Source organism: Diorhabda sublineata, chromosome X, assembly GCF_026230105.1.
Source record: "Diorhabda sublineata isolate icDioSubl1.1 chromosome X, icDioSubl1.1, whole genome shotgun sequence".
NCBI lineage: Eukaryota > Metazoa > Arthropoda > Insecta > Coleoptera > Chrysomelidae > Diorhabda > Diorhabda sublineata.
The window spans coordinates 26,052,865-26,079,363 of NC_079485.1; the positions used below are offsets into that span (position 1 = coordinate 26,052,865).

General features: G+C 33.5%; 1 protein-coding gene across 1 annotated transcript in view; it reads right to left on the reverse strand.

The window, feature by feature from the left end:
• Positions 1 to 6,693: 6,693 nt before the first annotated feature.
• The window catches only part of LOC130451234 (hrp65 protein-like), a 61,667-nt gene continuing 41,861 nt past the window's right edge, over positions 6,694 to 26,499 (reverse strand). The window contains exon 5 of the mRNA XM_056790121.1: positions 6,694 to 6,858. Coding sequence (XP_056646099.1) covers positions 6,751 to 6,858 — 108 coding nt within the window. The 3' untranslated portion in view covers positions 6,694 to 6,750. The remainder of the gene's footprint in view (positions 6,859 to 26,499) is intronic.

Below are 26,499 nucleotides of genomic sequence, written 5' to 3' on the forward strand. Positions count from 1 at the left end.
AAAGACTAATAATAATCACGTCTTTACATTTTTTTAGGAGACCATTGAGGTTACACGAGTTAATTGAATAATTGGAGAGAGATGACATTCCAATAGCTCCTGATAGCATTATTTTGTGTCCTCCAAAAAACGCAAATGATGATGTCGGAGACGAGGATAATACTACAATCACTTACCAGGAAGTCAGCTCTTGCTGCTCTTGCTCAGCTATTGAGGTAATATTTGACAGGCATGTATTTCAACGAAGAGGATGATTTACCCCTAGCAGTTTTACAACAGCAGCAGCCGTTTCAAGTATAAACATCGTCAGAGCCTGCTCTACAAAAACTCATATCTGCGAATTTGCTAAAAGTTGATCTCTATCAGCACTCAAAAAAACTATATTGAAAACCAAAAATCGGACCTGGACAAAAACGTAGTGCATTGCAGCTTTTCAGCCTCTTTTTTTGATGGCGATGTTATCACAAAATTTATAAGACTTGCGGCACAGAAAAATATAATAACCGATATAACAGTGAACGAAATAAATGTTTTATAGGCGTGTTTATCCTAAGTGGCAATGTGTTATTACCAAGAAGTTATATGTATTGAACACAAACATGGCATAGATGAGGCGATGGTACCTTATTTTGGAAGACACCTCACAAAACAATATATACAAAATAAATCTATTCGTTGAGGTTACAAACTGTGGGTGGGAACTTTACGTCTAGGTCACATTGTATGGTTTACACCCTATCAGTGATAACGAAACCATAAATTGGAAACCTTGGATTTGGTGCAACCGTTGTTTTATAGTGCGCGGATTTCATTTCTTTTTTAATATTTTTTTTCCTCGATGCATTTACTCCACGACTTGAATATAGAGGCATTATGGCCTTACGGGTACCATAAAAGACAACAGAATTTCAAAGTGCTCCAACTATAAAAAACTGAAAGGGGTAAATACGATTACCGGTTGGATAAAGACACGGGAATAGTATTGTGACAATTGCGTCTAATTTTTGTTCAGTCGAAACCTTACCCTTTAGAAAAAAAAACATATTTACATCCCTCAACCAAATTTGATAAGTTTTATAATTATTTCATGGGTGGAGTTGATAGCAATGATCAGAATATAAGTTTTTACCGTGTGTTCATAAGAGGTAAAAAATTCCTTTGTTGGCTCACGGTATTGACATGGCTATTCAGAACGCATGGCAGTTAGCCTGATTAGATCAGCAAGTGGATCAACTTGAATTTAGAAGAAACATAGCTTGAAACATTTTGGAATTGTTCCAGGTGACAAAACAGGTATGAATCATCATATAATTTACCAGAAAAAAGTCTCGATGTGGATAGTGCAGAACAAGTCCAGTTTTTGTGTAAAAATTACAATATACCATTACACCCAAAAATATGCTTAAAAATTATCATACAATTTGATAAAATTTTTTTTATAATATATTTTTTCACTTATCTACAGAATTGCATTTTACTACTGTCCTTTTAAAAGAACATATATTGACTGCTAATAAAAAAATTTATATTTTTTTATATTAAAATTAAATAAAACTACCAACTTTCTTTGAAAAAATGGGTGAAATAAAAAAAAGTTCCATTAATATGTGGGTTAAACTAACAGTGTGGATTAAAGGTTAATAAAAATAATAAGGTAGGATGAAAAACATTTAATAGTTGAAAAATATCACAGTTTATCACATAATGTTGAATAAATAAATACAATTTCAGTCTTAAAAATCACAGGTTAAGATAACTCGAGTTGACATACCAGAACATACAACAAATAATAAACATACAAAAATGTGTTCAATTCAAAGCAATAATCGAACCAAATATTCTCTTGAATAAATTTTCTTGATTTTAGATTTCCTTTTGAAGTCATTTTTAGACAAGACCTCAGCTAGCTTACTTTTTATGTCAAAGTCTTTTGAGTTTTTGAGCCTCAATTTTTCTACTCTATATATATATATATATATATATATATATATATATATATATATATATATATATATATATATATATATATATATATATATATATATATATATATATATATATATATATATATTCTTTATAATGCATACAAAATTCATGAACAATCAATGATTTTGGAAAATTATTATCTATATATGAAGGGTTATGAGTACAAATGAACCATGTCCACTTTAGCTACTGTTGAACTAAAGAAGTTTAAAGTTAAAGTTGGAAAATTTTAATAATTTTGTTATGTTGTGTTAAAGAAATTCAACGACTAACTTAGCAATAATATATGTTTTATTGACGAAGTTTAGTGTTAAAACCCCTAAAAGTCCAGAATACTGGACTTCGTTCGATTGAAATCTCAAGAATTTTTGAAAGAAAATAAACCAACTTTATTTCTACATCTGCTTGTGTGTAGATATTGGAGTATCATATACACCGCCACCCAAAGGATTTATCCTGCTGCGATACTTGGGAACCCCGTGTTTACAGCTAATCCGTTAATCCCACTCCTCTTAGAAAATCCAGAATGTGGGATGGTTGTGGCTGCCAAAGGCTGTCTTCTACTTCATACGATTCCAGGTGTGGTGCTCTAGAGTTCCTTAGTGTTCTAAAGAATGTGGATAGAGGATTCGTTCTTTGTGCAACAAAACATGCACGCCGCATTATCTGCTAGGTCTAGCGTCTTCAGGTGTTTGTTGAAGCGACAGTGCCCCGATAGATCTCCTGTTAGTATTCGTAGATTGTTCTTACTTAGGTTGATACATTCAGCATATCTTCTACGGTTATAGTTTCCCCGAAGAGTCTTTGCCTGTCTCAACCCTTGTAGGTTGTCCCAATAATTGGTTTCGCTCCTATCTACCTTCTTTTAGTACATATTTTTTATCCTGCAAGACTTCTGCGACATCTTTTTCCAGTTCTGCACGCCAACCAATATCAAATACAATGAGTTGCAATCCTAACGTAAAATTGTATTCGTCTGAAGATCAATCTTCTTCTGATTCAGATAAAATATCTATCGCAGAATACAACTATTCAACACAAATAATGTGTATTAAACTGCCGAAATCTTCAAATAAAAAATTTAAAGCACTTCAATAGAGAACTGTAAACAATAAATAAGAGGTGCTTCCTATTTACATTCAAGTGAACTGAGACATTCAGTTATATGAGTATCTTATACTCAGATAATGACGTAACTGCTCAGTGAATAAAACAAACGAGTAATTTGAGTTATTATTCTCAATAACCACTTAAAATTCACCATTATCATTGGTGATCCAACCGTCTGGTCCTCGTAGCAAAAGAAACTATATTACTAAAATATTATTTATAAGATTATTTACGTCAATGATGTTTGCAATCATTTAGTATTGTGTACTTACTTGCTTATTTTGATGATAACATCTGACAACATGATGTCCTTAACCTCACTTTCAATCTGAGTTTACAAAACTCACTAAAGCCCTATATGGACAGTTGGTATGGGAAAAACTACGTTACGGTGCGACAATATTCATTTTTTTCTCTCGTTCAAGACACTTTATCTATACTGCGCATGCTTGAGAATGCGCAGAACCGAGCTAGAACATCGGAGGATAGAGAAAGTGTTATCATTCTGTCTTCCTTAGTCGGAATAGCTTCCAATTATAGAAACTGTCCGTATAGAAGTATTATATACAGTGCGGTCGTAAAGTATGGAATAGACACCCCCAATATTTTTTACATTTTCGGATTCCTTGTAAAATTCTAAGTATTTTTCATGTAACACTCCCTATACCCAACTAAAATTCGCCTCGATATTACATTTAAGTCAAAGTAGGCCATGAGCTGCTGCAAACAAGAGAAAAATTTATACGAAATTAATAGAATCCACGGGTTTTCAGGTAACATTTTTTAAAAATTACGATTTTTACACGACATTTTAACTCTAATACCTAGTTTACATAATTTGATTTTAACAAATGTTGAAAATGTCTTCCATTTGTTAACTGGCAATAACCTAACCGATTAATAAATCCATTCTGGGCACTATTAATGACTAGTGGTGTGATAACGTCGCATTTCTTGAGTAATACGATTTTTTAATTCTTCCAGCAGGTTTTGTTTTAAAAACTTTTCCTTTTATGTAACCCCACAGAAAAAAGTCTAAAGGGGTTAAGTCCGGGGACCTTGGAGCCCATTCGATCGCCCCCCTTCTTCCAATCTACCTATTCGGCAAAATTTGATCTACATATGCGCGAAATTGTGCATGGTAATGTGGCGGGGCGCCATCCTGTTGGAACCAAATGTTTACATTAGGTAAATCCTCTCCCGGATATAACGTTGCTAGGGCTGGTAGAACATCGTTATGTAAAAGCTGCAAATACCTTTCACCAGTTAAACTTTCTTCAATGAAAAAGGGCCCTACAATACTGTTTCCTACAATAACCGCCAATACGTTAATTTTTTCCCTATACTGAGTATGGCCTTCGCGCATCCAATGCGGATTTACGTCCGACCAATAACGGTAGTTTTACGTGTTTACTTCTCCATTTAAATTAAACGTAGCCTCGTCCGAAAACACAATATTTTTCACAAAGTTTTCATTCTCAAGGCACATAGCTTGTAAACGTTCGCAGAACTCGAGACATCTGTCATAATCGTCTTCATAAAGTTCTTGAAGGACTTGCATTTTGTAAGGGTGGTATTTGCTTTTATGTAATGTTTTGATCAATGCTGTTTTACTAACATTTAATTCTAAGGCCAGTTCTCTAGTTGTAACATGCGGCCGTTCTTGGACACTTAATAAAACATCCAATTGTGTTTCTTCTGAGACAGATGGTCTACCAGACTTTGGAGCATCTCTTACATGACCAATTTCTCGAAATTTTTTTTAATCTTACTTACTGTTGATTGCGAAATTGGAGTCCGATCGGGATATTTTTGGTTAAATAACTCGCATACTTCCTGTTGCGTTCTGGTTCTATTCCCATAGCCAATCGTGATTAAAACTTCTATCCTTTGCGTCTCAGTAAGCCGCATCTTGATAATAAAATTAATTATAAAAATGTTTTTTCAAAAAGAAAAAACTATTGCGACCATGCAAAAAGATACTTTGATAGATATTTAGAAATCGAAGAACACTTTAGGCAATATCGAATTAAAAGCAAAATGAAATAAAGTGCTGTTTTGTGTCAAAAAGTCATAGCCTACTTATAATTTAATAGTAAATTGTTCATTCCTCTAATTTCAAAACGGTTAAAGTTAGGTATAGGGAGTGAAAAATGCTTAGAATTTTACAAGGAATCCGAAAATGTAAAAAAAATTGGGGGTGTCTATTTAAAAAACAAAGTTGCTACCTGCCCAGCTTTTTTGAGAACACCCTGTATATTAATTTTTTCTTCAAAAAAATCTTCGTCGAAAAATAAAATTGACGTGTCCGAGGGTTTTTGAAAATATCTCTTGGATTAGAAATTATTGAATTTATTCCATACTTTACGCACTGTATATGACTAAAGCACACTTGTGGGTAAAAACTCGGTCACGTCTCACTTGCGACACTGAAAATGGACGTGCATTGAACTCAGTTATGAAGTCAAGAGTGAGAATAATCTGAGTTTTGATGTAAATAGAAAGCAGCTAAAGATTACCTGAGCTTAGTTCAGTAGTATTTTGAAAGATTCTGTCAATAAGCAACAGAACTTCCGGCTGTCTCGAGGATAGTATCAGAACTAGGACTTGGTTCATTATTACATTGAAATTCAACATAGTTGATGTATACTATAGCGTTGGTACAAAGTGGACTTGGTCTACTTGTATCTGAGTCTTCCATATATAAGTAATTGTGTAATGTGGATCACCATACATAAATTGTTTTGTGTAAATTAGACATTCAGTTTTGTAATAAATTAAATAACTGTATACCATTATCTAATCATTGTTCACTTTGACAATTTATTCACCATTAACTTGTACACAATTTCTGAATTTGCAATTGAGACTGTAACACTTCAAACAAGTGCTTCTGCTGCACGGTTCCAGATAAGTATTTATGTGTTTATCATAAACAACAGTATGAGGTCTGGCTATTAAATAACGAAACTGGTTACGAAAAAGGGTTCTATTATACAAATTATTCTACATTCGAATGCTCCCCTTCAATATACTCCTCTCCCCTCGCCACACACCTTTCCATACGTTTTTTCCACTGATCAAAGCAGTGCTGGAATTGTTCTTTGATTAGCGCTTTTAGGAGCTCTGCCGTTTTTTGCTTTACCGCTTCCATCGACTCAAATCGGGTCCCTTGCAAAACAGATTTTATTTTCGGAAACAAAAGAAAGTCGCACAATCTGCCAAATCTGGTCATTACGGCGAGTGTTCGGAGCACAGGAGCTCTCTCGGCCCTCACAAAGCGCTTACATCACTCAAAAACACGCGCACGAGATAGAGAATTGTCCCCATAGGCCTCTTGCAACAATTTATAGCACTCAGTCGGATTTTTTTTCAATTTAAAGAGGAATTTGAGATTGATACGTTGCTCCTGTTTTTCGACACGAGAAAAAAAAACGTTCGTTTCAAGCCGCTACTGCACAAATATTATAATAGTGACTTAAAAGTGTTTTGGAATGTGCATAGACAAGATATCTAGATACCCAACGCATTAATCGTTTTTTACCCCACCCATCTAGGGCGCCCTCTGGACGCGGAGTCTCGTCATTTAATAGCCAGACCTCGTATATTGGCTCCATTAACATAAGTTTGTGTCAATTGAGGAGTGCGTGGCGGTCAGGTACATTCCATCCGTCGATGCGAAAAACTTGAATTTAGAACATCGAATATTTTTAAACTGAGCAACTTTAAATAGCTCATACCAGTAACCGGATCGAAATCATCCTGTAACAAACAATTGAATTAGTTGTTGTCATTGTAAAAAACTTGAAATGAAATTGTTTGGTTAAATAATCTAAAAATTTTCACTTTCACCTGGCAATTGTGCAAGTTCATATAAAATTTACAATTTTGAATTATAAAAATAGTTAACTTAACGAACTTCATTTTGTTACGAATAAAATCAACAAATCTGTTTTAAATTATTTCACCAAACTGGTTGTGAATTTGCGCCTTACATATATTTAAAAAAAATCTAGTTAGAAATATTTTGATATTTGTAATATAAAAAATTCATTGCCTTCTCTACAAAAGTAATGTCTTTAGGAACCTTTTTTACGAAAAATATTTAGAATTGTGGTGAATGTACAGGTTTTTTTTTATTAAAAAGAAGCGTTTCTAATGTTTTTTAACACATATAATAATATTTAATAATATGAAGTATAAAGTTGAATCATTTTTATCGATAGACATTAAAATAATTGAGAATCAGTATATATTGAGTCAAAATAAAAAAGTCATTAGAGTTTAATTGGTGTATGATATTGATTATTTATTATAATAAAAATATGTTAATTTATTTTTACATATTTATATATTGTTACCTGAAAGTACACAAAAATCAAAAGGATTATATATGTTTCCTCCAAGAAACGTACATTGGAGTAGATAGATTCATTTTAAACTATTTAATACTACCCAATTTGTTGGAAAACCTCAATTTCATAATATATAGAAATATTGCGCTAGAATGGATTGAAACATTTTACCAACAATTTATTCACGTTAAGCTTTTACACGAAATAATTTATTCTGAAATCTGAAATAATAAGCCTTGATTTCTTTCTGCAATTTACGCTGAACAGAATTAAAATTTGTAAGGTCAATCTGTAATAATGTTCTCTTAGCTCCCAGAATTTTGTTCAGAAATACTATTCAAGAGATTGCTAAAATAAAGTTTATACTCCGAAGATAATACCTGTTTCTATAACAAACATCAACCTAGTAATTCAGACATATCAAAAGCGTACTATAATAACTAGCAAATATTATTTACAAATACCTGAAAGCCAGAAAGTATTGGTGCAGTTGTATACCCCGGAAATTTAACGCTTAGACAATATTAGTATCTTATTCTCCCCAATCATTGTTAGAAACGATAATTAGAGTCACAAACTCTAATTACTGAAGTTTATATCTCGCCATTACCTGATGTCTTTTTACCTTATCAGGTGTAAAACTTATTGGAATTGAGTCATTACGTGGACTTCTTTTTCCACAGCGGTTTCCATTCTTTCCTGTCATTTAATTCCTCTCTATCCCCTCAATTTTTCCCTCTGCCATCTATATTTCTTCTGCGTAGGTCTCCCTTTTTGTTTTTGTAAGTTCGTGCTTCATATCAACCATTCTTTCCCAATTCTTCCCTTGATTTGTAATGTAATTTAAAAATTCAACAATCAAATTTATATGGATCCCTCGCCACGGTAAAATTCTAGGAAATGAAACAGTAGATATTTGAGCTAAACTGCAGGTTCAGTTATACTACAAGTAAATCAGAAAATGGAATGAGCATTAATCTATGGAAACGTTGAAGTAACATTTTAACAAGTTAATTTTGTCCTTGTGAAACAACATTGCAGGAGAGAAGCAGTGTCTATGACTGATCTTTGGATTGGTCACGAAATTTGTGGGATCTCATTCCATAAATTTAAAGTGAGAATTTCGACGTTTTTTTTACTTAATTTATGACGTAAAACGAATCGGACTATTTGACCTTCAAACGAAACAGTTACGAAAAATTACATTACAAACTATTGATATAAATTGTTTACGATTCAAAAGATTACAAAATATATATCTTTCAAATTTTAAGTTCAGTTCTTTACTCTTTTTACTACATCTCTCTCCGTTTCTCTCCTCTCCACTCTTCTAAAATTTGATGTTACTTCACCAATCTATTTATTTTTTGGCCTGCTACATCTTCTAATTCCCTCTACCTCCATTTGTGTTTTCTTGGTAATTCTTCATCCCCAGTATTTTTCGGAGTATTTCCCTCTCCCACACTTCATAATGTAATGTTTTTATGTACAAAATTTGCTTTTCGTACATCACAAATTTGCAATTAAGTCCTTTTATTAATTATTGTTTTGTAGTATAAGGTTCAAACTCAATTAGATGTCAGACATGCAGTTTATTATTAATTCTAACGAAATCTCATGGCTTTTCGACATAAACGTAGCTTATCGGTATAGAAATTTTTGTATGTGTTCGTGAAAAGCTGGAAACTGCTCAATAATAATAATTAAAACTGAAGTTGAGTGTATGAACTGTAAATTTATAAATTAACGTACTAAACTGATCGAAATTGATCACTTATCACCTTATAAGTAATCTCTCTGATCCCGGCCACAAAATTGTTAGCTTTTTTATATGGCGAATCAGTAATGCCTCCGAATGTCATCTAAAGACAGAATTTGAAATTTGGAGAAAAAAAACATTTTAGAGCGAAAACATTGCATTAATATTTGGTGTAGTAAGAACTGAACCCCGCCTGTTTATGGAAACATTGAAGGCGTTAATGGTATCCATTGGAATGTTGTCCCATTTTTATTGAACCACAAGTGTGAATTCCTGGAGGGCGATAGTAGGATTAACTCTGTTTGAGATTGGTGGTCCTACCAAATTCCTCATGTGTTCAATTTATGTCTGGCAAATTTGCTCTGACTATTCTGTATCTCTAGCATTGTCATCCATGAAAATGAAATTGGCTCTAATAGGATAAATATTGGGTGCAATAAAGTTTGGAACATCTCTTGTTATAGTGTCTGTAAGTTGTCTACAATCATCATGCATCAGACTTCTTCACAAAATTACTGTTCCTTTTTGATATGGAATCACTTCTCTGGCCAAAAATAATCTTTATAGTTGCCCTGACCCTCACAAAACTTTGTGTAGTTGACTAGTACTAATTAAACTAAGTCTAGTTAAGATCCGAATAAAGGACATTCCACTATACAGCTAAAAACCAGTCTGTACGCACTATAGACTAAAATATATATGTCTGGGAAGTAACCTAGGTATTCTTAATGGTCTTCGCCGTATTGTGGTAGTGTAAATGAATCATACGTTCTTAAAGAGTTCAGAGAGTTGAGGATGTTATGGTTCGACTTCGACGTACATAACCTGCTGCATATCGATCTTCTATTGCCTTAAGTTACCCTAGAACGCGCAGTTCCACGTTTCTATTCCACGCTGTTAGTTTCCTAATACGAACGCAGTATTCGGATAACTGACGCGAAGGGAGTCTCTACTGTAACCGCAACTCGATTCTTCGGCAGAGCATAATCATGCAAAGCCTCTATTCTCACCCCATTGAACACTGAAATTCTATTGCCAGACATCGATATGAACTACTTTAAAAAATTGTATCTACATTGTTTTTGTTAATATTTTTAATTGCAGTAAAATATATAATGATTCAATGTACAAAAAGGAGCCGTGATTTATATTTCGTTTTATAATTTACCAGGGTGGTTCAATAATTTTAACGGTGTACACTAACAAATGTTGAGGGTAACTTTATTTTTTTTGTTTAAAAAACCTACATAAGAATGGAAAGTTTCATAATTTTTCCAAACTTATAGTGAAGTATCTTCCTTCATATTATATTAACTAAAATTCAATCATATAGTTAATAATACGAGGTTTGTCCAAAAAGTATCATGCTTATCTTCATATCTCCGCGCCAAAACTTATATTAAGCATAAGCGTCATCAATGAGTATTGACGAACTCATTTATGTGCGCAATTACTAATTTGACGTGTTAGTTCGTAAACGATTTGTTTTTTTGTCATTGTACAAAGTTATATTAAGTTAATCTTCTTGGAAAACTAGCTGGATTATTATTGGTAATGATCGAGACAAGAGACAATCCTCACAGTGGAAACGTTCTAAGCCGCCAAGGCCAAAAAACACACGCCGGAGCAAACGGAAAACAATGTTGAGTGTTTGTTAAGATTATACAGGAAAGGGATTACTTGATCACATAAATTAAATATGTTGTATAGGCTGCTTCATCACGATAAAGGGTCAGGTCAGTGCAACAATATTTAACAAAACACTAAGGGTGCATTCCACTAAGCACTCACGACAACCACGATTTTTCCCGTTCCACTTAGCCCAGAGCGTTATAATCGTAATCGTCGAATAGCTTAAGAAGCGTTTTGAGCGTTGAGATAAATATTAACGAATGGCAAAACAAAAACAAAACAAAGCGGAAGCTTTAAGAGGTTATGTTGTAATTTATAAGTTATTGAATTTTTTAGTAGTATGCTTAACTGATTTACATTGAAGTAAAATCAAAATATCTTCTGCGGCGATAGTTAAATGCTCACTTGGTGATAACTAGAGGAGTATATTCCATCATCTGCGCATGCGAATAAATAATAAATTATAATACATATAACATAACAAAACTTTGAATTCGGTTTTGTTTTGTTTTTGATTTTTTGAATACTTTTCACTTTTCTCAAACTACTCTGAATCTGAATGTTTTTTGTCGTAATTTTGAATGTGACAAGTTTTTTTCAACCCAGTTTAACTTAAATGAACATTTAAGAAACATTCATAATAAATCATCCAAGTGGATTGAATATGGAAGTGAAACAAAATATATGTGTGTGGAATGCAGGCTCTTTTTTAAATTTAATGAAGACTTGAGAAGTCATCTGGAGCACAAACACAAGTTTTGATGGTGAGTATAAAATAATAATTTTTATTAGATTTAGGAAGACACAAAATCTGGGAAAAAAGTTCGAAGCAATTATGAACATGTTTATTTTGAATTCAAACGCTCCTAAAAGAAACAAAATTTAGTATCATTTCAAAATCGGAAACGGAACCTAAAGTCACAGGGATCTTGCAAGTTAAATAAATCATGTGTTAGCCAAATTGTCGTCAAAAGAAACCTTGAGTCAGACCATTGTGATATTATATATTATAAATCACATTATTTACATGGATCAGATGAAATACAGCATTTAGAAATTCCAAAAAGTGATAAGCAGATGATTGCTTCCAAACTAATTTTAGGGGTTCCATCTAAAGAGTAAGTACCTAAAACTCCAATATAGAAAACTTCTGTGAAAACAAAATAATTCTCTCTTGTATCAACTAAACAAAAAAAAACCAAAAGAAAACTGCATATTCGAAAGCTTCTAAGGGGGACTTTAAAATATTAGAAGAATTTGTTAACTCAGATCTAATCAAGTCAAACACTGCAGAAAATGATCATCAATATTGTTAATTTTTACTTTGATGTAGGTATTGAAGCAATTTGTTTATACCTATACCTATATTTATATTAAAATTTTTCTTTCAAATAAACTGACTTTGTTTTGGAAGCGAGGGTTTTAAATTAATTTAAACCAACTAACTACCTCTTGAAATCTCAACATATACATTTATTTGTCCTAATATACCTATAACGGAAAGCATAACGCACAATTTAGGATCTTATAAGTAGCCCTTCGTATAAATTCATTACAAAAGTTGACCGATACCTCCGACCGACCCTCGTAGCAAGAAAATGCATGCGCAGATGATGGAATGAATATATTCCTCTAGTTATCGCCTCCTCTTGACAAGGATCATCGTGAACGTTAGTCAACGCGACCACAAGGATTGCAGTTGGATGGAATGTCCAAAAGAGTATTTCAGGCGCCGTGAACGCTTAATGGAATGCACCATGAGTATTAACGACGTAACTCAATGTGACTTTTGGTTTTTTCCCACTTCAAATGACAGGATGAAAAATAGTCGATTGATACCTCTGCACTGCAAATAGACTTACTTCTGCAAATACTGCTTCGGGAACGTATTATATCACTAACTGGATAATTAAAATTATTACCAATGCGGAGATATAAACGTAGATTCGATATTTCTGGAATAAACCTCGTATATAGTGTTACGTACTTGACGAGAGTATCAAGTTTCTCCGCGACTATCGTGGCTAGCTGAAAAATATTTGTCATTCTCCCACTCATTAACAATTTCAAATTATTTACATTTCAGAAATTTGTTTTATCCAAATTTAATTTATTTTTTCTAATAAGTTTTCGTTTTATATTATTATAAAACATTTTTATTCTGGTAAATAAATGGTTGGTCTATGAATGGAATTATGTAATATTCGAAGGATTGCCTGCGTACATTTATTTCATCTATGGTTTTTTATGAGACTATTACAGTATCTTATCTGAAGTAGCAAAAAAAAAACAAATGACGAGTGGATATACTAATAGAATTTGATGAATAAGTTGTTTATATTTTGTTAAGCACGTATTCAAAAAGTCGTTTAGTAAACAATAGTCATAAATCATAATACTGGCAGTTGTTTGTAATCATAATAATTTACTATATTTTAGAAGATATGGAGGCCAGTACGTGATATAGTAATTAAAATAATTTTTGCATTAACTAAAATGCATAAACAATTATAATTTATTAAATTAGATTATTTAAAAATACGAGAGCTATTAAAAATTATCTACATAACAATGGATCTAAAGACTTACGATTCTTGATTTTAATCAGTTTACATCTACCTTTTAATGACCTTAATCCATTACAAAAATTTTCTTCTTGGCATCTATATTGTTTTTTATACGGTTATCTGTAATAATAAAATAAATTTTGTGATGGGTGGCAGCTGCATAACGACAAATGTAGAACCTAACCTACAGAACAAGTTTGAGCCATATTCCTAAAGGTGATAAATCTATTATGTAACACAACCTTGAACTTAAAATTACAGTTTTGTAAAGGCGAACGTGCACTCAGTTCTCCTGTAAGGAGCAGAAACATGGACATTAAAAGTGGACACCATGAACAGACTCGAGGCTTTTGAAATGTGGACTTAACATATAACTAACGATGAAGTGCTTAGACGTATGGGAAAGGAAAGAGAGTTACTTACAACAATAAGAGTATGATATACTGAAATTAATAATAGAAGGAAAACGTGGACCTGGTCGCAGACAACATTCATTAAATTCTGATGGCACCTGAAGAAGGCCCTCGTCTTGGATCCTCCTGAGAAGCTGAACTCCAGCTCTCGTACCACCTCTTTGGTGGTCTGCGTGTGTTCGGAGTTTTAGCCCACATTGCCCATCTGTTTTCTGGCATTCTTTCTACGTGATCCCTCCAGAATCTTTTTCGTGCCCTGGCCCATCTCACCACATCCTGTACGCCCAATTCTTCTCTTATGTCATCACTTCTTATTCGGTCCCAGAGAGTGACTCCCTTGACAGTTCGCAGTATTTTCATCTCTGTGGTTCCAATTATTCTCTTTGTTATTGATCTCGGCTCTAGTTTCTGAGGCATATGTGAAAATAGGTCTTAAACACGTTTTATAGATTCTGGTCTTGCCCTGTGAGCATTAAAAGGGTTATTCTCATAAAATTTCGAAATTTTTGTCCTTTCATTTGTTACATATATCTAACTGATACAAGGTGGTTATTATTTTTTTCCTTGAAAACAACATTAGTACTAATTTTACAAGCGAAGTTCAAACTACAGAAATCATGGTTTAAAGATGGCGTTTACTGACAAACTTTGGTTTAAACGTTACCGGCGGTCTGGGGGTAGTTTAAACTTCAGTTCAACATGAAACGGAGGATTCAAGCCCAACTTTTACATGTTATTAATATTTTTACATTTTTATTATAAAGGGTAAAATGATTGAAGATTCGAACTTTATATTTGATGAACTCAACGATAATGATGAAGAAATTATAAACATTGTCAACGCGCCGAGAAAATAAAAAGTTATTCGTTCTTGTGCGAATATTTAAATTGTATCATTTATTTTTTAAATTTGTTGCGCTTTTTTCGAAAACATTTCCTTGTATTTTTTTACAAGGTTAACCAAAGGTACAACAAGTATCGGAAACATTTTGGTTATACATTTGACATCTGGCAGTAAATTCATTGTGAGGTGAGGGAGAGATTCGTTGGTTAAATTTGGTAGGATGAGAAGAATTTTTCTAAGGAGGAGGTCCTGATATAGGAGTTGCTTCTCTGCAGGGCTCTGTGACCTGTAAAATAGAGCAATCTTGTTTATTATTGGTTTAAACTAGAATGCAAATCGTAGTTTAATCTAAGTAGTTTTACTCTAGATTGTAAAATTGGACATTAGGTAAGTTCCTAAAGATGAGTTCCTCTATAATTCCAAAATTTTATGGATTACTAAAAATTCATAAAAAATTTTCAGCTCACGTCCAATTCTTACATCCATAGAAATTGTGTCAGATAGAGGCACAGTTAGTAAAGAAAGAATAAGATAGGAAACACCAGGAAAAAATAAAATCAAAAAAGGGTTAATTATCAAAGCTAAAATATGGAAAGGTCCAGCAGGACATGTTTCTCTTTTGAATTCCAGAGAAAAAAGGCCTAAGAGGAATAGTTGGAAAACAAATAGTGAAACAAAAAAGCAAAAATTCGAAAGAATTTGACAGGATTTTCAAATGAAAAACCACTTTCTTATTCTAAACCTGCTGCAGAATTAGTTTTTCAAAATAATATAAAGAGTCAAAGCTTGATAGCTACTTAGAGAATAATGTAATATGTCAAAATAGCGAAATTAGAGAAAAAATGAAAGAAGAAATAAGTTAAAATATCGTAGAAAATGTCAAAGAGAAACTAAAATTTTTCTATCGTCACCTAAAGTACAGTACTTCTAAATTCTAAAACCAGACTTTTTCACAAAGCATTTTTTCTACAAAGAAGGGCATATAAGAAAATGAATGCACAAATTCCAAAAGTTAAACAAAACGTTACAGATTTTTTAAACTAATATACGAATTCCAGGATTTCAATATTGGTACTATTTCATAGTTAGTATTATTTAACAGAGTTATAAAAACATTTTGGAAATAAACAAGATATTCATTGGAAAATGAGAAGTTTTTTTATTCATGAATTGTCTGTTTTTATCATAATTTTAAGTCACTTAAAAACTAGATTCTGGGGACCACAATATTAGTAAAATCTAGTAACATGTATGACATCATAATTGACAGAAAAAAATTATTTAATTAATTAATAATTTATTGCTACCAAATTTCAGAATTTCATGAGAAGTACCCATTACTCTAGTTGGAACATATATTGTGGATTCAAAAGTCCCCATAAAGCTGGAAAGAATTTAATAGCAATAAAACCAATTATTTCCAGAAGATGAGATACGAAAAAATGATACTTCTGAAAGAATCTTCGGAAAAGGGTCGAAATATTTCAAAAATTTCCATTTATTTTCAGGATTAGCCGAAAATTAATGAAGCGAAAAGTTTTTCAATAAACAGTCGGATGAGATATAAAGAACAATGCTTTTATATTTACAACGGATTTGTCTCCATCCGGATAGTAATGGAATTTTATTCATTCTGTAAATAAAAATTTCTTAATTAAGATATAGACAATTTTAATTTAGTATGAGAAAAATTCAAAGAAAAAGTTTACATTCAATCAATCAACGTAAAAAAATTCAACAATATGGAGTGGTTAGTTAGATGATGAAAATTTATTCTATTCGAATTAGAGAAATGTAGACACGCATTGTTTAATAAATAATTCGTTTATGTACAATTTTCTTTGTTAAATTTGGTTTTTGGCTAGTCAGACCAGATGCTAGAGTTCATATTACTACCACCTTCTCTCGAAACCGCAGCCTAGCGATGATTGATCCCAGTGCAAAATCGCCTCCTAGACAATGAAGTTTTCGAATTGGTATTAATCAAATGGTCAAATGGTGGGTCTTAGAAAAAAAGCATATGATATCAGTTTGGCAGAAAAATGTATAAAATATGTAGATTATTTAGAGAAGGTACCAATTTAAACATTAAAAAATAAACTTTATATACAATTTTGTACGTTTTAGAATGATAAAGAAATTAATAATGATGACCAGACAAAAACTTGTAAAATATGAAGAAATAATAGGAGGCATATTTTTTAAGTAAGTACCGTTTTGCGATTCCGCCGCCGCAACCCCAAGGTCGGCGTTCCGCACATGCGCGCTGGTTACCTACATCTCTTGTCTACGCACTGACGCCTTTACAGTCTGATTCTTCATTGTGTTGTTTACTGAGTGTTTGAGATGCCTCCGACAATCGTGAGTCCCCCCGATTGTGAAGAATGTTATACGATTTCTTAGTGCTAAAGGCATAAAACCGATCGATATTCATCGTGAGATCTGTGAAGATTACGGACAAAACTTTATGAGTGATCATAACCCAAAAAAGTGCAGTTTAAGCAAACAATTTCTGCCCGGAAAATCATGTGCACAGTTTTTTGGGACAGAAAAGGAGTATTGCTAGTGGAGTTTCGGACTCGTAATGAGACAATCAATGCATCGTCTTATTGTGAGACATCGAACAATCTGCGTCGTGCAATCCACAACAAAAGACGTGGCAAGTTGAGTAAGGGTATCGTTTTGCTGCATGACAATGCCCGTCCAAATATGGCTAATCGGACCAAAGATCTGATCAAATCTTTTCAATGGGAAACTCTAGATCATCCTCCCTACAGCCCTGATCTGGCGCCCAGCGACTACCATTTGTTCCTCCACTTGAAGAAACATCTGGGCGGTCAGCGTTTTCAAGACGATAACGAAGTCAAAACAGTTGTGATACAGTGGTTAATAAGTCAGGCGGCAGAATTTTATGAGAAGGGTATTCAAAAACTGGTGCCACGTTATGACAAGTACCTCAATATTCACGGAAATTATGTAGAAAATTAGATTAAGGTACAGGCTTTCAGATAAAATTATTGCGATATCTTTGCACTTCTTTTTTTAATTCCAAAGCGGTACTTATTTAAAAAATATGCCTCGTATCTCTTTTATAAAGAGAAAATAAAAATATTGATTGGAAAGACAAATTATAATGGAGTTCTTTAACTACTGTGGGTAATCTACAATTTAGACGTATATGTAAGGAATTTGGGGCTGCACTGGAATGTACATTGATCAATCCAGTCCAATTGACTAGAATTATGGTCTTATTTTCCTTCCAACTCCAGAGTTCTACTTGAATGGTGTGAACGGCCAATATGTTGAACAGTGAACATGCATTTCATTTTTTGAGGGATTTTTTAGATAATTCCTAACTAGAAACTAAACTTTTCATTTGTTTCTTTGTATTTCTTTCTTTCAATGTCGTTTGTCACAATTTGGTCCACTTTATTGGACATTATTTCTTGTAGTGTGATAGCAGATTTTGTGATCTTTCGATCCTCATCTGAGGCCGAACTCTAAAATCTTCGAGCGATTTCACAGGATAGATGACTAAGTTTTTTGTTTTGAAAATCAAATTCTTCATACTCTTTTGGCCTTTTGAAATCATCCGGCTAGATTTTTCGCACAACTTATTTTGTATTACTTACATAATAATGAGAAATATGTTGAGAAGAGCTGAGAAAATTAGTTAGCCAAAACCAATTCGACGCAGAGACAAAATATTGCGTTACTATAGCAACGAACAATAACTTATTAAAAGTGTCAGTGTAAAGTTTGACGTCAAAAAAGTAAACCAGGCTACGCAAGAAATTAAAAGAAAAAAGATGTCCACCTTAATACCCTTGGTGATCAATGTACTTCGTATGCGACCGTGAAAAATTGGACTGCAAGAGGTAAATTTTCCATTGAAGATGATGACCGATCGGGAAGAACAGTTTCTGTGTCAGTCCCCGAAAATATCGATGCAGTTCATGCCATGATTTTATCACACCGTCGAATTGGACTAACACGGATATCTGAAGCACTGAAAACGAACGCGTTCATTATATAGTTCACGTTAATTTGGACATGAGAAAAATTACTCCAAATGGATCCCCAAATGTTTGAATGTTGACCAAAAGCGTGCAAGGGTAGAAGCATCGCGTTCGATCTGTGCTCGATTTGAAAACGATGTAGACTTCTTAAACCGAATTGTTACTACGGATGAGACTTGGGTACATTTCTAAGATCCAGAAATAAAGCAACAATCGATGGAATGGCTACACATTGGTTCTACAAGACCTAAGAAGTTTCGTGTCCAAAAATCTGCTGGAAAAGTTCATGCTCGAGTTTTTTGGGATTGCCATGGAGTAATCATGGTTGATTTTTTGAATAAGGGTAGAACAATAACTGGAGATTACTATTCGACATTACTGACCACTCTACGGGAAAAAATTAAAGAGAAAATACGTGGAAAGCTATCCAAAGGTGTTTTGTTATTGCAGGACAACGCCCCTGCACACAAATCTCATGTTGCCATGCAAAAAATTCGTGATTTAGAGTTTGAATTACTAGAACACCCCCCTTATTCACCAGATTTGGCTTCGTCCGACTATCATTTCTTTCATCAACTGAAAAAAAGTTTAAATGGCCGTGAATTTTCTTCCAACGAGGAGGTAACAAAAGCTATGGAGGTCTGGTTCGCAGAGCAAGAAGAAACATTTTTTTTTTTGAAAGGTCTAGTGAAGTTGCAGGTTCGCTGTAATAAGTGTATCCAATTAAGAAGAAAATATGTTGAGTAAGAAAATATTGTGACATTGAAATTTTGTTTAGTTCTATAGTAGGCTAAGATTTTTTCAATATATCCTCGTATATCAAGAAGCTTACTTCAAAAAATATAAATTAAAGATATTGGTAATTCCCTATTGTTTGCTATTTTTGCTCTATTATTTTCAATTTCAATACTACAATAATAAAATACAAAAGTTCAGTGGCGTAGCTAGGCATGGGCGAAATGAGCCCTCGTGAAATCCGATGCCATAATTGTATGAAAGCAAGAAAATAGATGAATCTGAAATAGATAATACAAAGCGGTTAGTTTTTCGTTTTCTCAAATTTGCGTGTGACTCGAGTGAGTGTTTTAGAATCTTATTCAAATAACAAACGTTGGAAGTACTGTAATTAAGGCAGTACTTAAAGATGGAGAGAGCAAATATATAGAATTTGATGAGCTTTACGGGTCTAATCTATCTAACTTGTTTAGAAATGCCTACTAGATAATTCGATACAATAACAATTGCCTGTTTCAGCAATTCTCTCAATCGAATCAGATTTAGCTGCAAAAATTAATTACTTTTATTAAACACTCAAGTTAACAAGATACAACTTTTTTTTTAAATCTAAATGCATTTCATTTTATAATTACTCAGTGTGGTATCGGGCCGCAGAAAAATTAAAAAAAAAAAAATGAAAAACACACTCTTACCCTACCAGTCAAATAAAAACCTTACTTTGAAATCTTCTGAAATTTCCAAATTAATAGCTAATAGAAACTGAGTACCTTCATACTGCTGGAGAACAATTAATACTTTCCGTTTTGAAAATTGAACATAATTTATGCGTGCATATTTATGTAAATAGATCAAAGTATGTCGAGGATGCGCAAAATGTCCGAAATTTGAGAATACAGACATGAGCTAAAGATACGCTGGATCATGGGATCACACCTGAGACCTTGGTCGAAGTAATGCTTAGCTCTGGAGACATATGGAATGCAACAAGCTTCATTACAAAAGTCCTCCAGGACTCCAGGCGCAAATAATGAAGTACAGTGATGCAGATGAACGTAAGAAATTGGTTCGTATCTAATCGACAACGACGAAGTGGAAGAGCAAGAACACCTTGTCATCCTAAACATCCAATCAACCAACATCGATTGGGGGACACAGAGAGCAGATGCTTCCTTCGCGAAGTATCCATAAAAGAAAATGTTTTGTAAGACTACCGACAAGATGGTCGGTCGCGAAAAACGAGAAAAGGATGGGAAGCACTGTATGTCTCAAATGTTTGATAAGATAGATTTATTCGGTAGATTTTGGGGACGAAATAAAAATAGATCTCGTTGATGCAACTTCGCTCCCATTTGTATTGAAGCGCTATGTCACTGTACAATATTATTTTTAATGTTCGGACGCCTTTCATGGCTTCTTTTTAAATTACATAACGGATAACACATAGAACGGAAATATATAAGTGAAACAAAAACAATTTTCAATATTCTAAAATTGTTCATTATGAATACATGCTTCAGACATATAAGTCTTTATTTTCCTTCTGTAAGCGTCTTCATTAGATTGAATTTCTCTTAAAACTGTTCTTAGCATATACCTTTTCAGTATTTGTTGACTTTTTTCTCACCACCAAACATTGGGAGCAAAATAAACTTCTTAAATGTGTCATTTTAGACATAAGGTGTCCAAAAAGAGTATCGGGTATTTGTTTTCGCGTCACATTCGAAACGGAGCGGGGGGAGGGGTTCGTGGCGTCCGCCATTTTGTGGAGTTTTAGTCACGATGGAACAGTACTCGGGGACGCATCGCGCATTTTGCGTACAAACGTATCGTCGTACACGCCACGCGCCAAGTGACGAGAATACAGGTGCGACAGTTAAAATTTAAAACTCTGGTCGCCCTCGTTCAGTTCGCGATGGAGAAACAATTGAAGATGTGAGGCGTCGGTTCGTCGAAATCCATCTTTATCCATCCGAAAGCGAAGCCAAGCGTTAAACATCAGAAAATCGTCCTTACATTTGATTTTAAAGGAAGATTTGCATTTAAAAGCCTATAAAATTCAATTAGTTCAAGAATTGAAGGATACGGACTATGCTAATCGACTGAATTTTGCGAACGAAATGATGCAGCGATTTAACAACTTTGAAAACGTACTGTTCAGCGACGAAGCAAATTTTCACCTGAATGGTCATATTAATAAGCAGAATTGTCGGTAGTGGGCAGTCGAGAATCCGAGACGAAAGCATGAACGACCCCTGCACAGCCCAAAAGTCGTTGTTTGTTCCGCTATGTCTGCTAAAGGAATTATTGGTTCTTATTTCCATGAAGATCAACGAGGCCGAGCAATCAATGTGAATAGTCACCGTTACTGCGGTATGTTGCGAAATTTTTTGGTCCCAGAGTTGCAGAAGTTTGCAGGTTTCAACTCAAAAACGTGGTTCCAGCTAGATGGGGCCACTTGCCATACCTCGAATGACTCGATGGAAGTTGTGAATGAATTATTCCCTAATAAAGTCATTTCGACAAGGGGTAACATCAACTGGCTTCCCAGAAGCCCCGACCTTAGCCCGCTTGACTATTTTGTATGGGGATATCTTAAAAGTAAGGTTTATCAAAACAATCCAACGAAACTAACCCAATTGAAGGAAAACATCAGGTCAAAAATGGCAGCAATATCAAGAGCTTTGTGTCGTCGACGTGTTATCGCCAATCTTCGTTCCCGTTTAGAAGAGTGCCAGCAACATAACGACCATCATTTGGATAACATCATCTTTTCCAAATAATTTTCCAATTCATATGCTATCAAAAAACAATAAGTTTTTATTGCTTATTAATATTTTTTGTTTACTTGAACTTACAAATACCCGATAACCTTTCTGGACAGCTTGTAGATCGTTACTCCCAGAAATTTAAAATATCTACTTTTATTGTTAAACTGCTTGTTAGATTCTTCATTTGCATTAGTCCATGGGACGAAGATATTCACTAAATTTTTTCGGATTCTTCAATTGTTCTTCCACGCAAGAATGTTCGATTTCACTTTACAGTGTTGCTTATTTAGATATTTTTTACAACAGATAGTAAAAAGAAGTCGTTGTTCTATTTCTACTGTAAAACTTGAAGGGGTGAGGCAACAGAAACATAAACGGCAAGTAATATGTTCTAATCGCTAAACCATTCGGTCGACAGCGGTGTGCTTACGAATTGCGGTTTTTCCATCATCCAATGAATCTTTGTTCGATCCCAAAAATTGCCTGGTTAAGTAAAGAATGCAGGACCGTCTGAAGCTCAACACAAGGTTTACACATTTCAATTTGACAAACTTATTTATAAACTTGTTGCCAAATAGACAAATGGATAGGTATATAACAAAAACAATATGTAAGTCTAAAGATATATTATTAAAATAGATTATGTAATCAAAAACCTTCACCATACTACGATAATTTGTGAAACCAAATCAGCACATCAGACTGATCACTTCTCAGAATAACTTTGTTCGTTTACTAATGAGAGGCACAATTCTAAAAATGAATATACATGCAAAAAATGTATAAGACTACATTCAACCATTATTATAGTTCTTCCAATATCGATGTTTACTCGCTGTATAAAATTCGTTAAACATCTATCAAACCGTTAGTCCACGTGGACTTATCATCTCCACTGTTTACCAATGAAAGCATCGAATCGTAAACATAAATGCATTTCTATTGGTCGAAGCTGTCGGAAAGCGTATGTACACAATTTCTTCGAAATATTCCTGCCAGACAGCATGCGAAAAGCAGTGGTGTCACTTGGTAAGATTCATTTAATTCATAAATTTTTTAAATAATTAGAAATTGCACAGTATAGTGAGAATAAAGACAGGTATGAATTTAATAATAAAGATTTAAATATACAAACACAAGAAGTTATTTTAAATATATTCGAATGTTTCAAAAAGGAACATATTCAGCAATCTGATAATGCAAACATAATAAAAAATACTGAATTAACTAGAGTAAATAAATTTTCCATTTATTGCGTCAAGTTCTGTCAGCATGTGATTTTGAACACAAAAAAATTGAATATAAACGAATGGCAATAACCGAATCGTCAATGATCGTTCGATGGCGACAAGATTATTTGCGTCAGATAAAAGACACATAATTTATCTATGAAACATGGTTTGACAGTCACGATGTAGCAAATTTTGGTTGGGTCGACAATACTAAAAAATGCTGTTTGAATGGGCCATGTTTTGAAGGGTAAAAGCTGTGCAGCTGATTATCATGAAGATTTGACAGCAGAATTATTTGAAAAGTGGTTTAATGAACAGCATTTCAGCTCAGTAATCGTTATGGACAACGCATCCTACTACTCGCGTTAACCTCGTAAGATACCAAATAGTAGTTGTAATAAAGCCCAAATTTTAGCATTTATGCCTGAAAAACATATTCCTATTCCTGTCAGCGATCACAAAAGGCCCAACAAAAAAGGAATTGCTTACTGTTATTAGAGGTCTAAAGTTAGAGAAAATTTATTATATTGACAAGCTTTGCAAGAACAGGGTCATACTTTTCTAAGACTACCTCCTTACTATTACATATTTAATCCTATAGAGTTAATATGGACAAATGTAAAATTACGAAAATGTAATCAGTCTCCAGAACTGAGTAAAGAAGTTGAGTATGTGTTATCACCCTCTTTACAACCCTTCACTATTCAATCAAATGATGACCTAGTTCAGACGATTCTGACTACCATGATTATTTATAAATATACTTCGGAATTGAAATGTTTTTTTTTCTTTTGCTTCTTTTTGCAAATAATTTATTTTCCTTTATGGTTTTTGCTTTGAAATTTCGTTTTCCAGAAAAAAAAAACGAATGGGGTACAAAAAGGGCTCAGTTCACGTCTGGTACCCTGTTTTAACCAAACGCCCTTACAGGCAGATACATTCTACTCGTCTATTTACGTTTTTTAATTCAATATTCAGTTATAGCAAATTCCAATTAAGTGCATCTGTCTAAATAATATATACATATTTTTAAAAGTATTTATAAAAATAATAAATGAGGTATCTACGCCTATGGTAGATCAAACAAAATTGTCGGCAAGGGTTTTGATATAAGTTTTTTTAATGTGCAATTGATATTGGAAGAAGTATAACAATACTGAAAAAATAATCAATTTCGTCATCGAGAAAGCGATGACTTCTTATAAGCGTTAACTTGTTGATCGAGAACTTTGTAGAGGAAGCCAATACTTCGTAAATAATGCCGATTTATCAACAATGAATTTTTTAATGATTCATTATGGTTGTGGAATATTTTGCAGCATTGAATACGGTACTACTTTAGTCAACTAGTTGTTTTGATTCGATTTGAACATCGTTGGTACATGTTAGCATCAGGCAAAAATTGCATTGATGAAGATTTCGGACTTAAATTTGAGCCTGTGATATCTTTGGGCACCAGCACGTTTTCGTTCGAGCACATGCTCATTTACACGCATTTCCCACAGTCGAACATCATAATAGTTCCACATATTATCAGTAAGTATAACAGAATGTGTAATTTTTTTTCTATCAGAGGTTTATACAAGAGGTATATTGAATTCTCTTAAATATCTAAGAAAAATATTTTGAGCCTGACCTGGGCGCTGAGACTATCCGGTAGTTATTGAATGATTGACAAATGTGGGATTATATCATTACAGTTACTACACAATCATTGATATTTTTTGCATCATTCAAATATAAAAAAAAAGAGAATAACCTAAAAGATGTGAGATTGAAGCTAAATTTTGAATGAAATATTAAATATTTTGACTTGTTATAGGTAGTCCAAAATCAGTTGAAATCGATGAATTTGCCAGACGCACCTGATTATTTTGCATATATACGAGGGTTGTTTGAAAATTTCTGACCTAACAAAGAATAGAGATTTTTCCAAAACCATTTTTATTTCTCATCATATTCTATAGTCTATACACTTAATCTTTTTAACCTTTCCAAATAGTAGTTCTTTTCTTCAAAATACGCGTTTACTTATACGATAACGTTCTCGTCTGATGAAAATCACTCTCGTGCAAGTGATACTTTAAGGTTAGGAAGCAAGAAACAGTCGCTGGAATCCAGATCTGATGAATACGGTGTACGATCAATCAATTTGAAGTACAATTCGTGAATTTAAGCTATTAGAGGAGGCGCGTTCTCTTATAGAAAAGCGGTCGTTTTTTACAATTTTTCTTTTTACCTTCATCAAGCAATGATGTGTGGTACTCTCCCGTTATTGTTTTACTTTTTAAAGATAGTCTCTGAAGACAATCCCATGACTCTCTCATGAAACGGTTACAATTACTTTGCCGGCCGATGAGGCAGTCTTTTCTTTTTTCGAAGCAAGTAGTGCGTTTCAGTCCACTGACTTGATGGATTTTCCGTTTTAGGAGTGTAGTGACGGATCCAGATTCCATCTACAGTTATGAATCTCACTCGTCGTCAGTAAAGCTGATATGGCCATGTTTGAGCTCAGCTGTCCAAAATTTGACGTTTGTAAATGATGTTGCAGAGTCTCTGTACACTATTTAATTTGCGTAGGCGTATTACCTTTCAAAACAATTATTTAATGACAGCTCGATACTAAATTTGTTCGTTTTCAGAAAAATCTTTATAACGACTCGCTTATACGATTGTCCAAGAAAAACTAAGAGACCTCTATGGCAAAATTTTAGTGATAGTCACTCAACACATGGTCAAATACTTTTCTTAACTTATATTGATAAGTGATGACATTTTTTATTTGAAACTTTTTAGAAAACCCTAATTATTAATTCCCTAATATTAATTAGTAATTATTAATATTTGCTTATTTATAAGAAATACTGAGTTAGATAATTACGTCCACAAGATAGGCAGAATATAGCCAAAATTTCGGATTTCAAACAAGCGTTACATAATAATACTTTGGCAGTGTGCATCTAGGGAGTCGTCAATATAGTTATCCTGTTCATCATGGTATCATAATGAAAAAAAATATTTAAAACATTCTCATAATTATGTATATTACTTCAAAAACACAATGTCAACGTACATG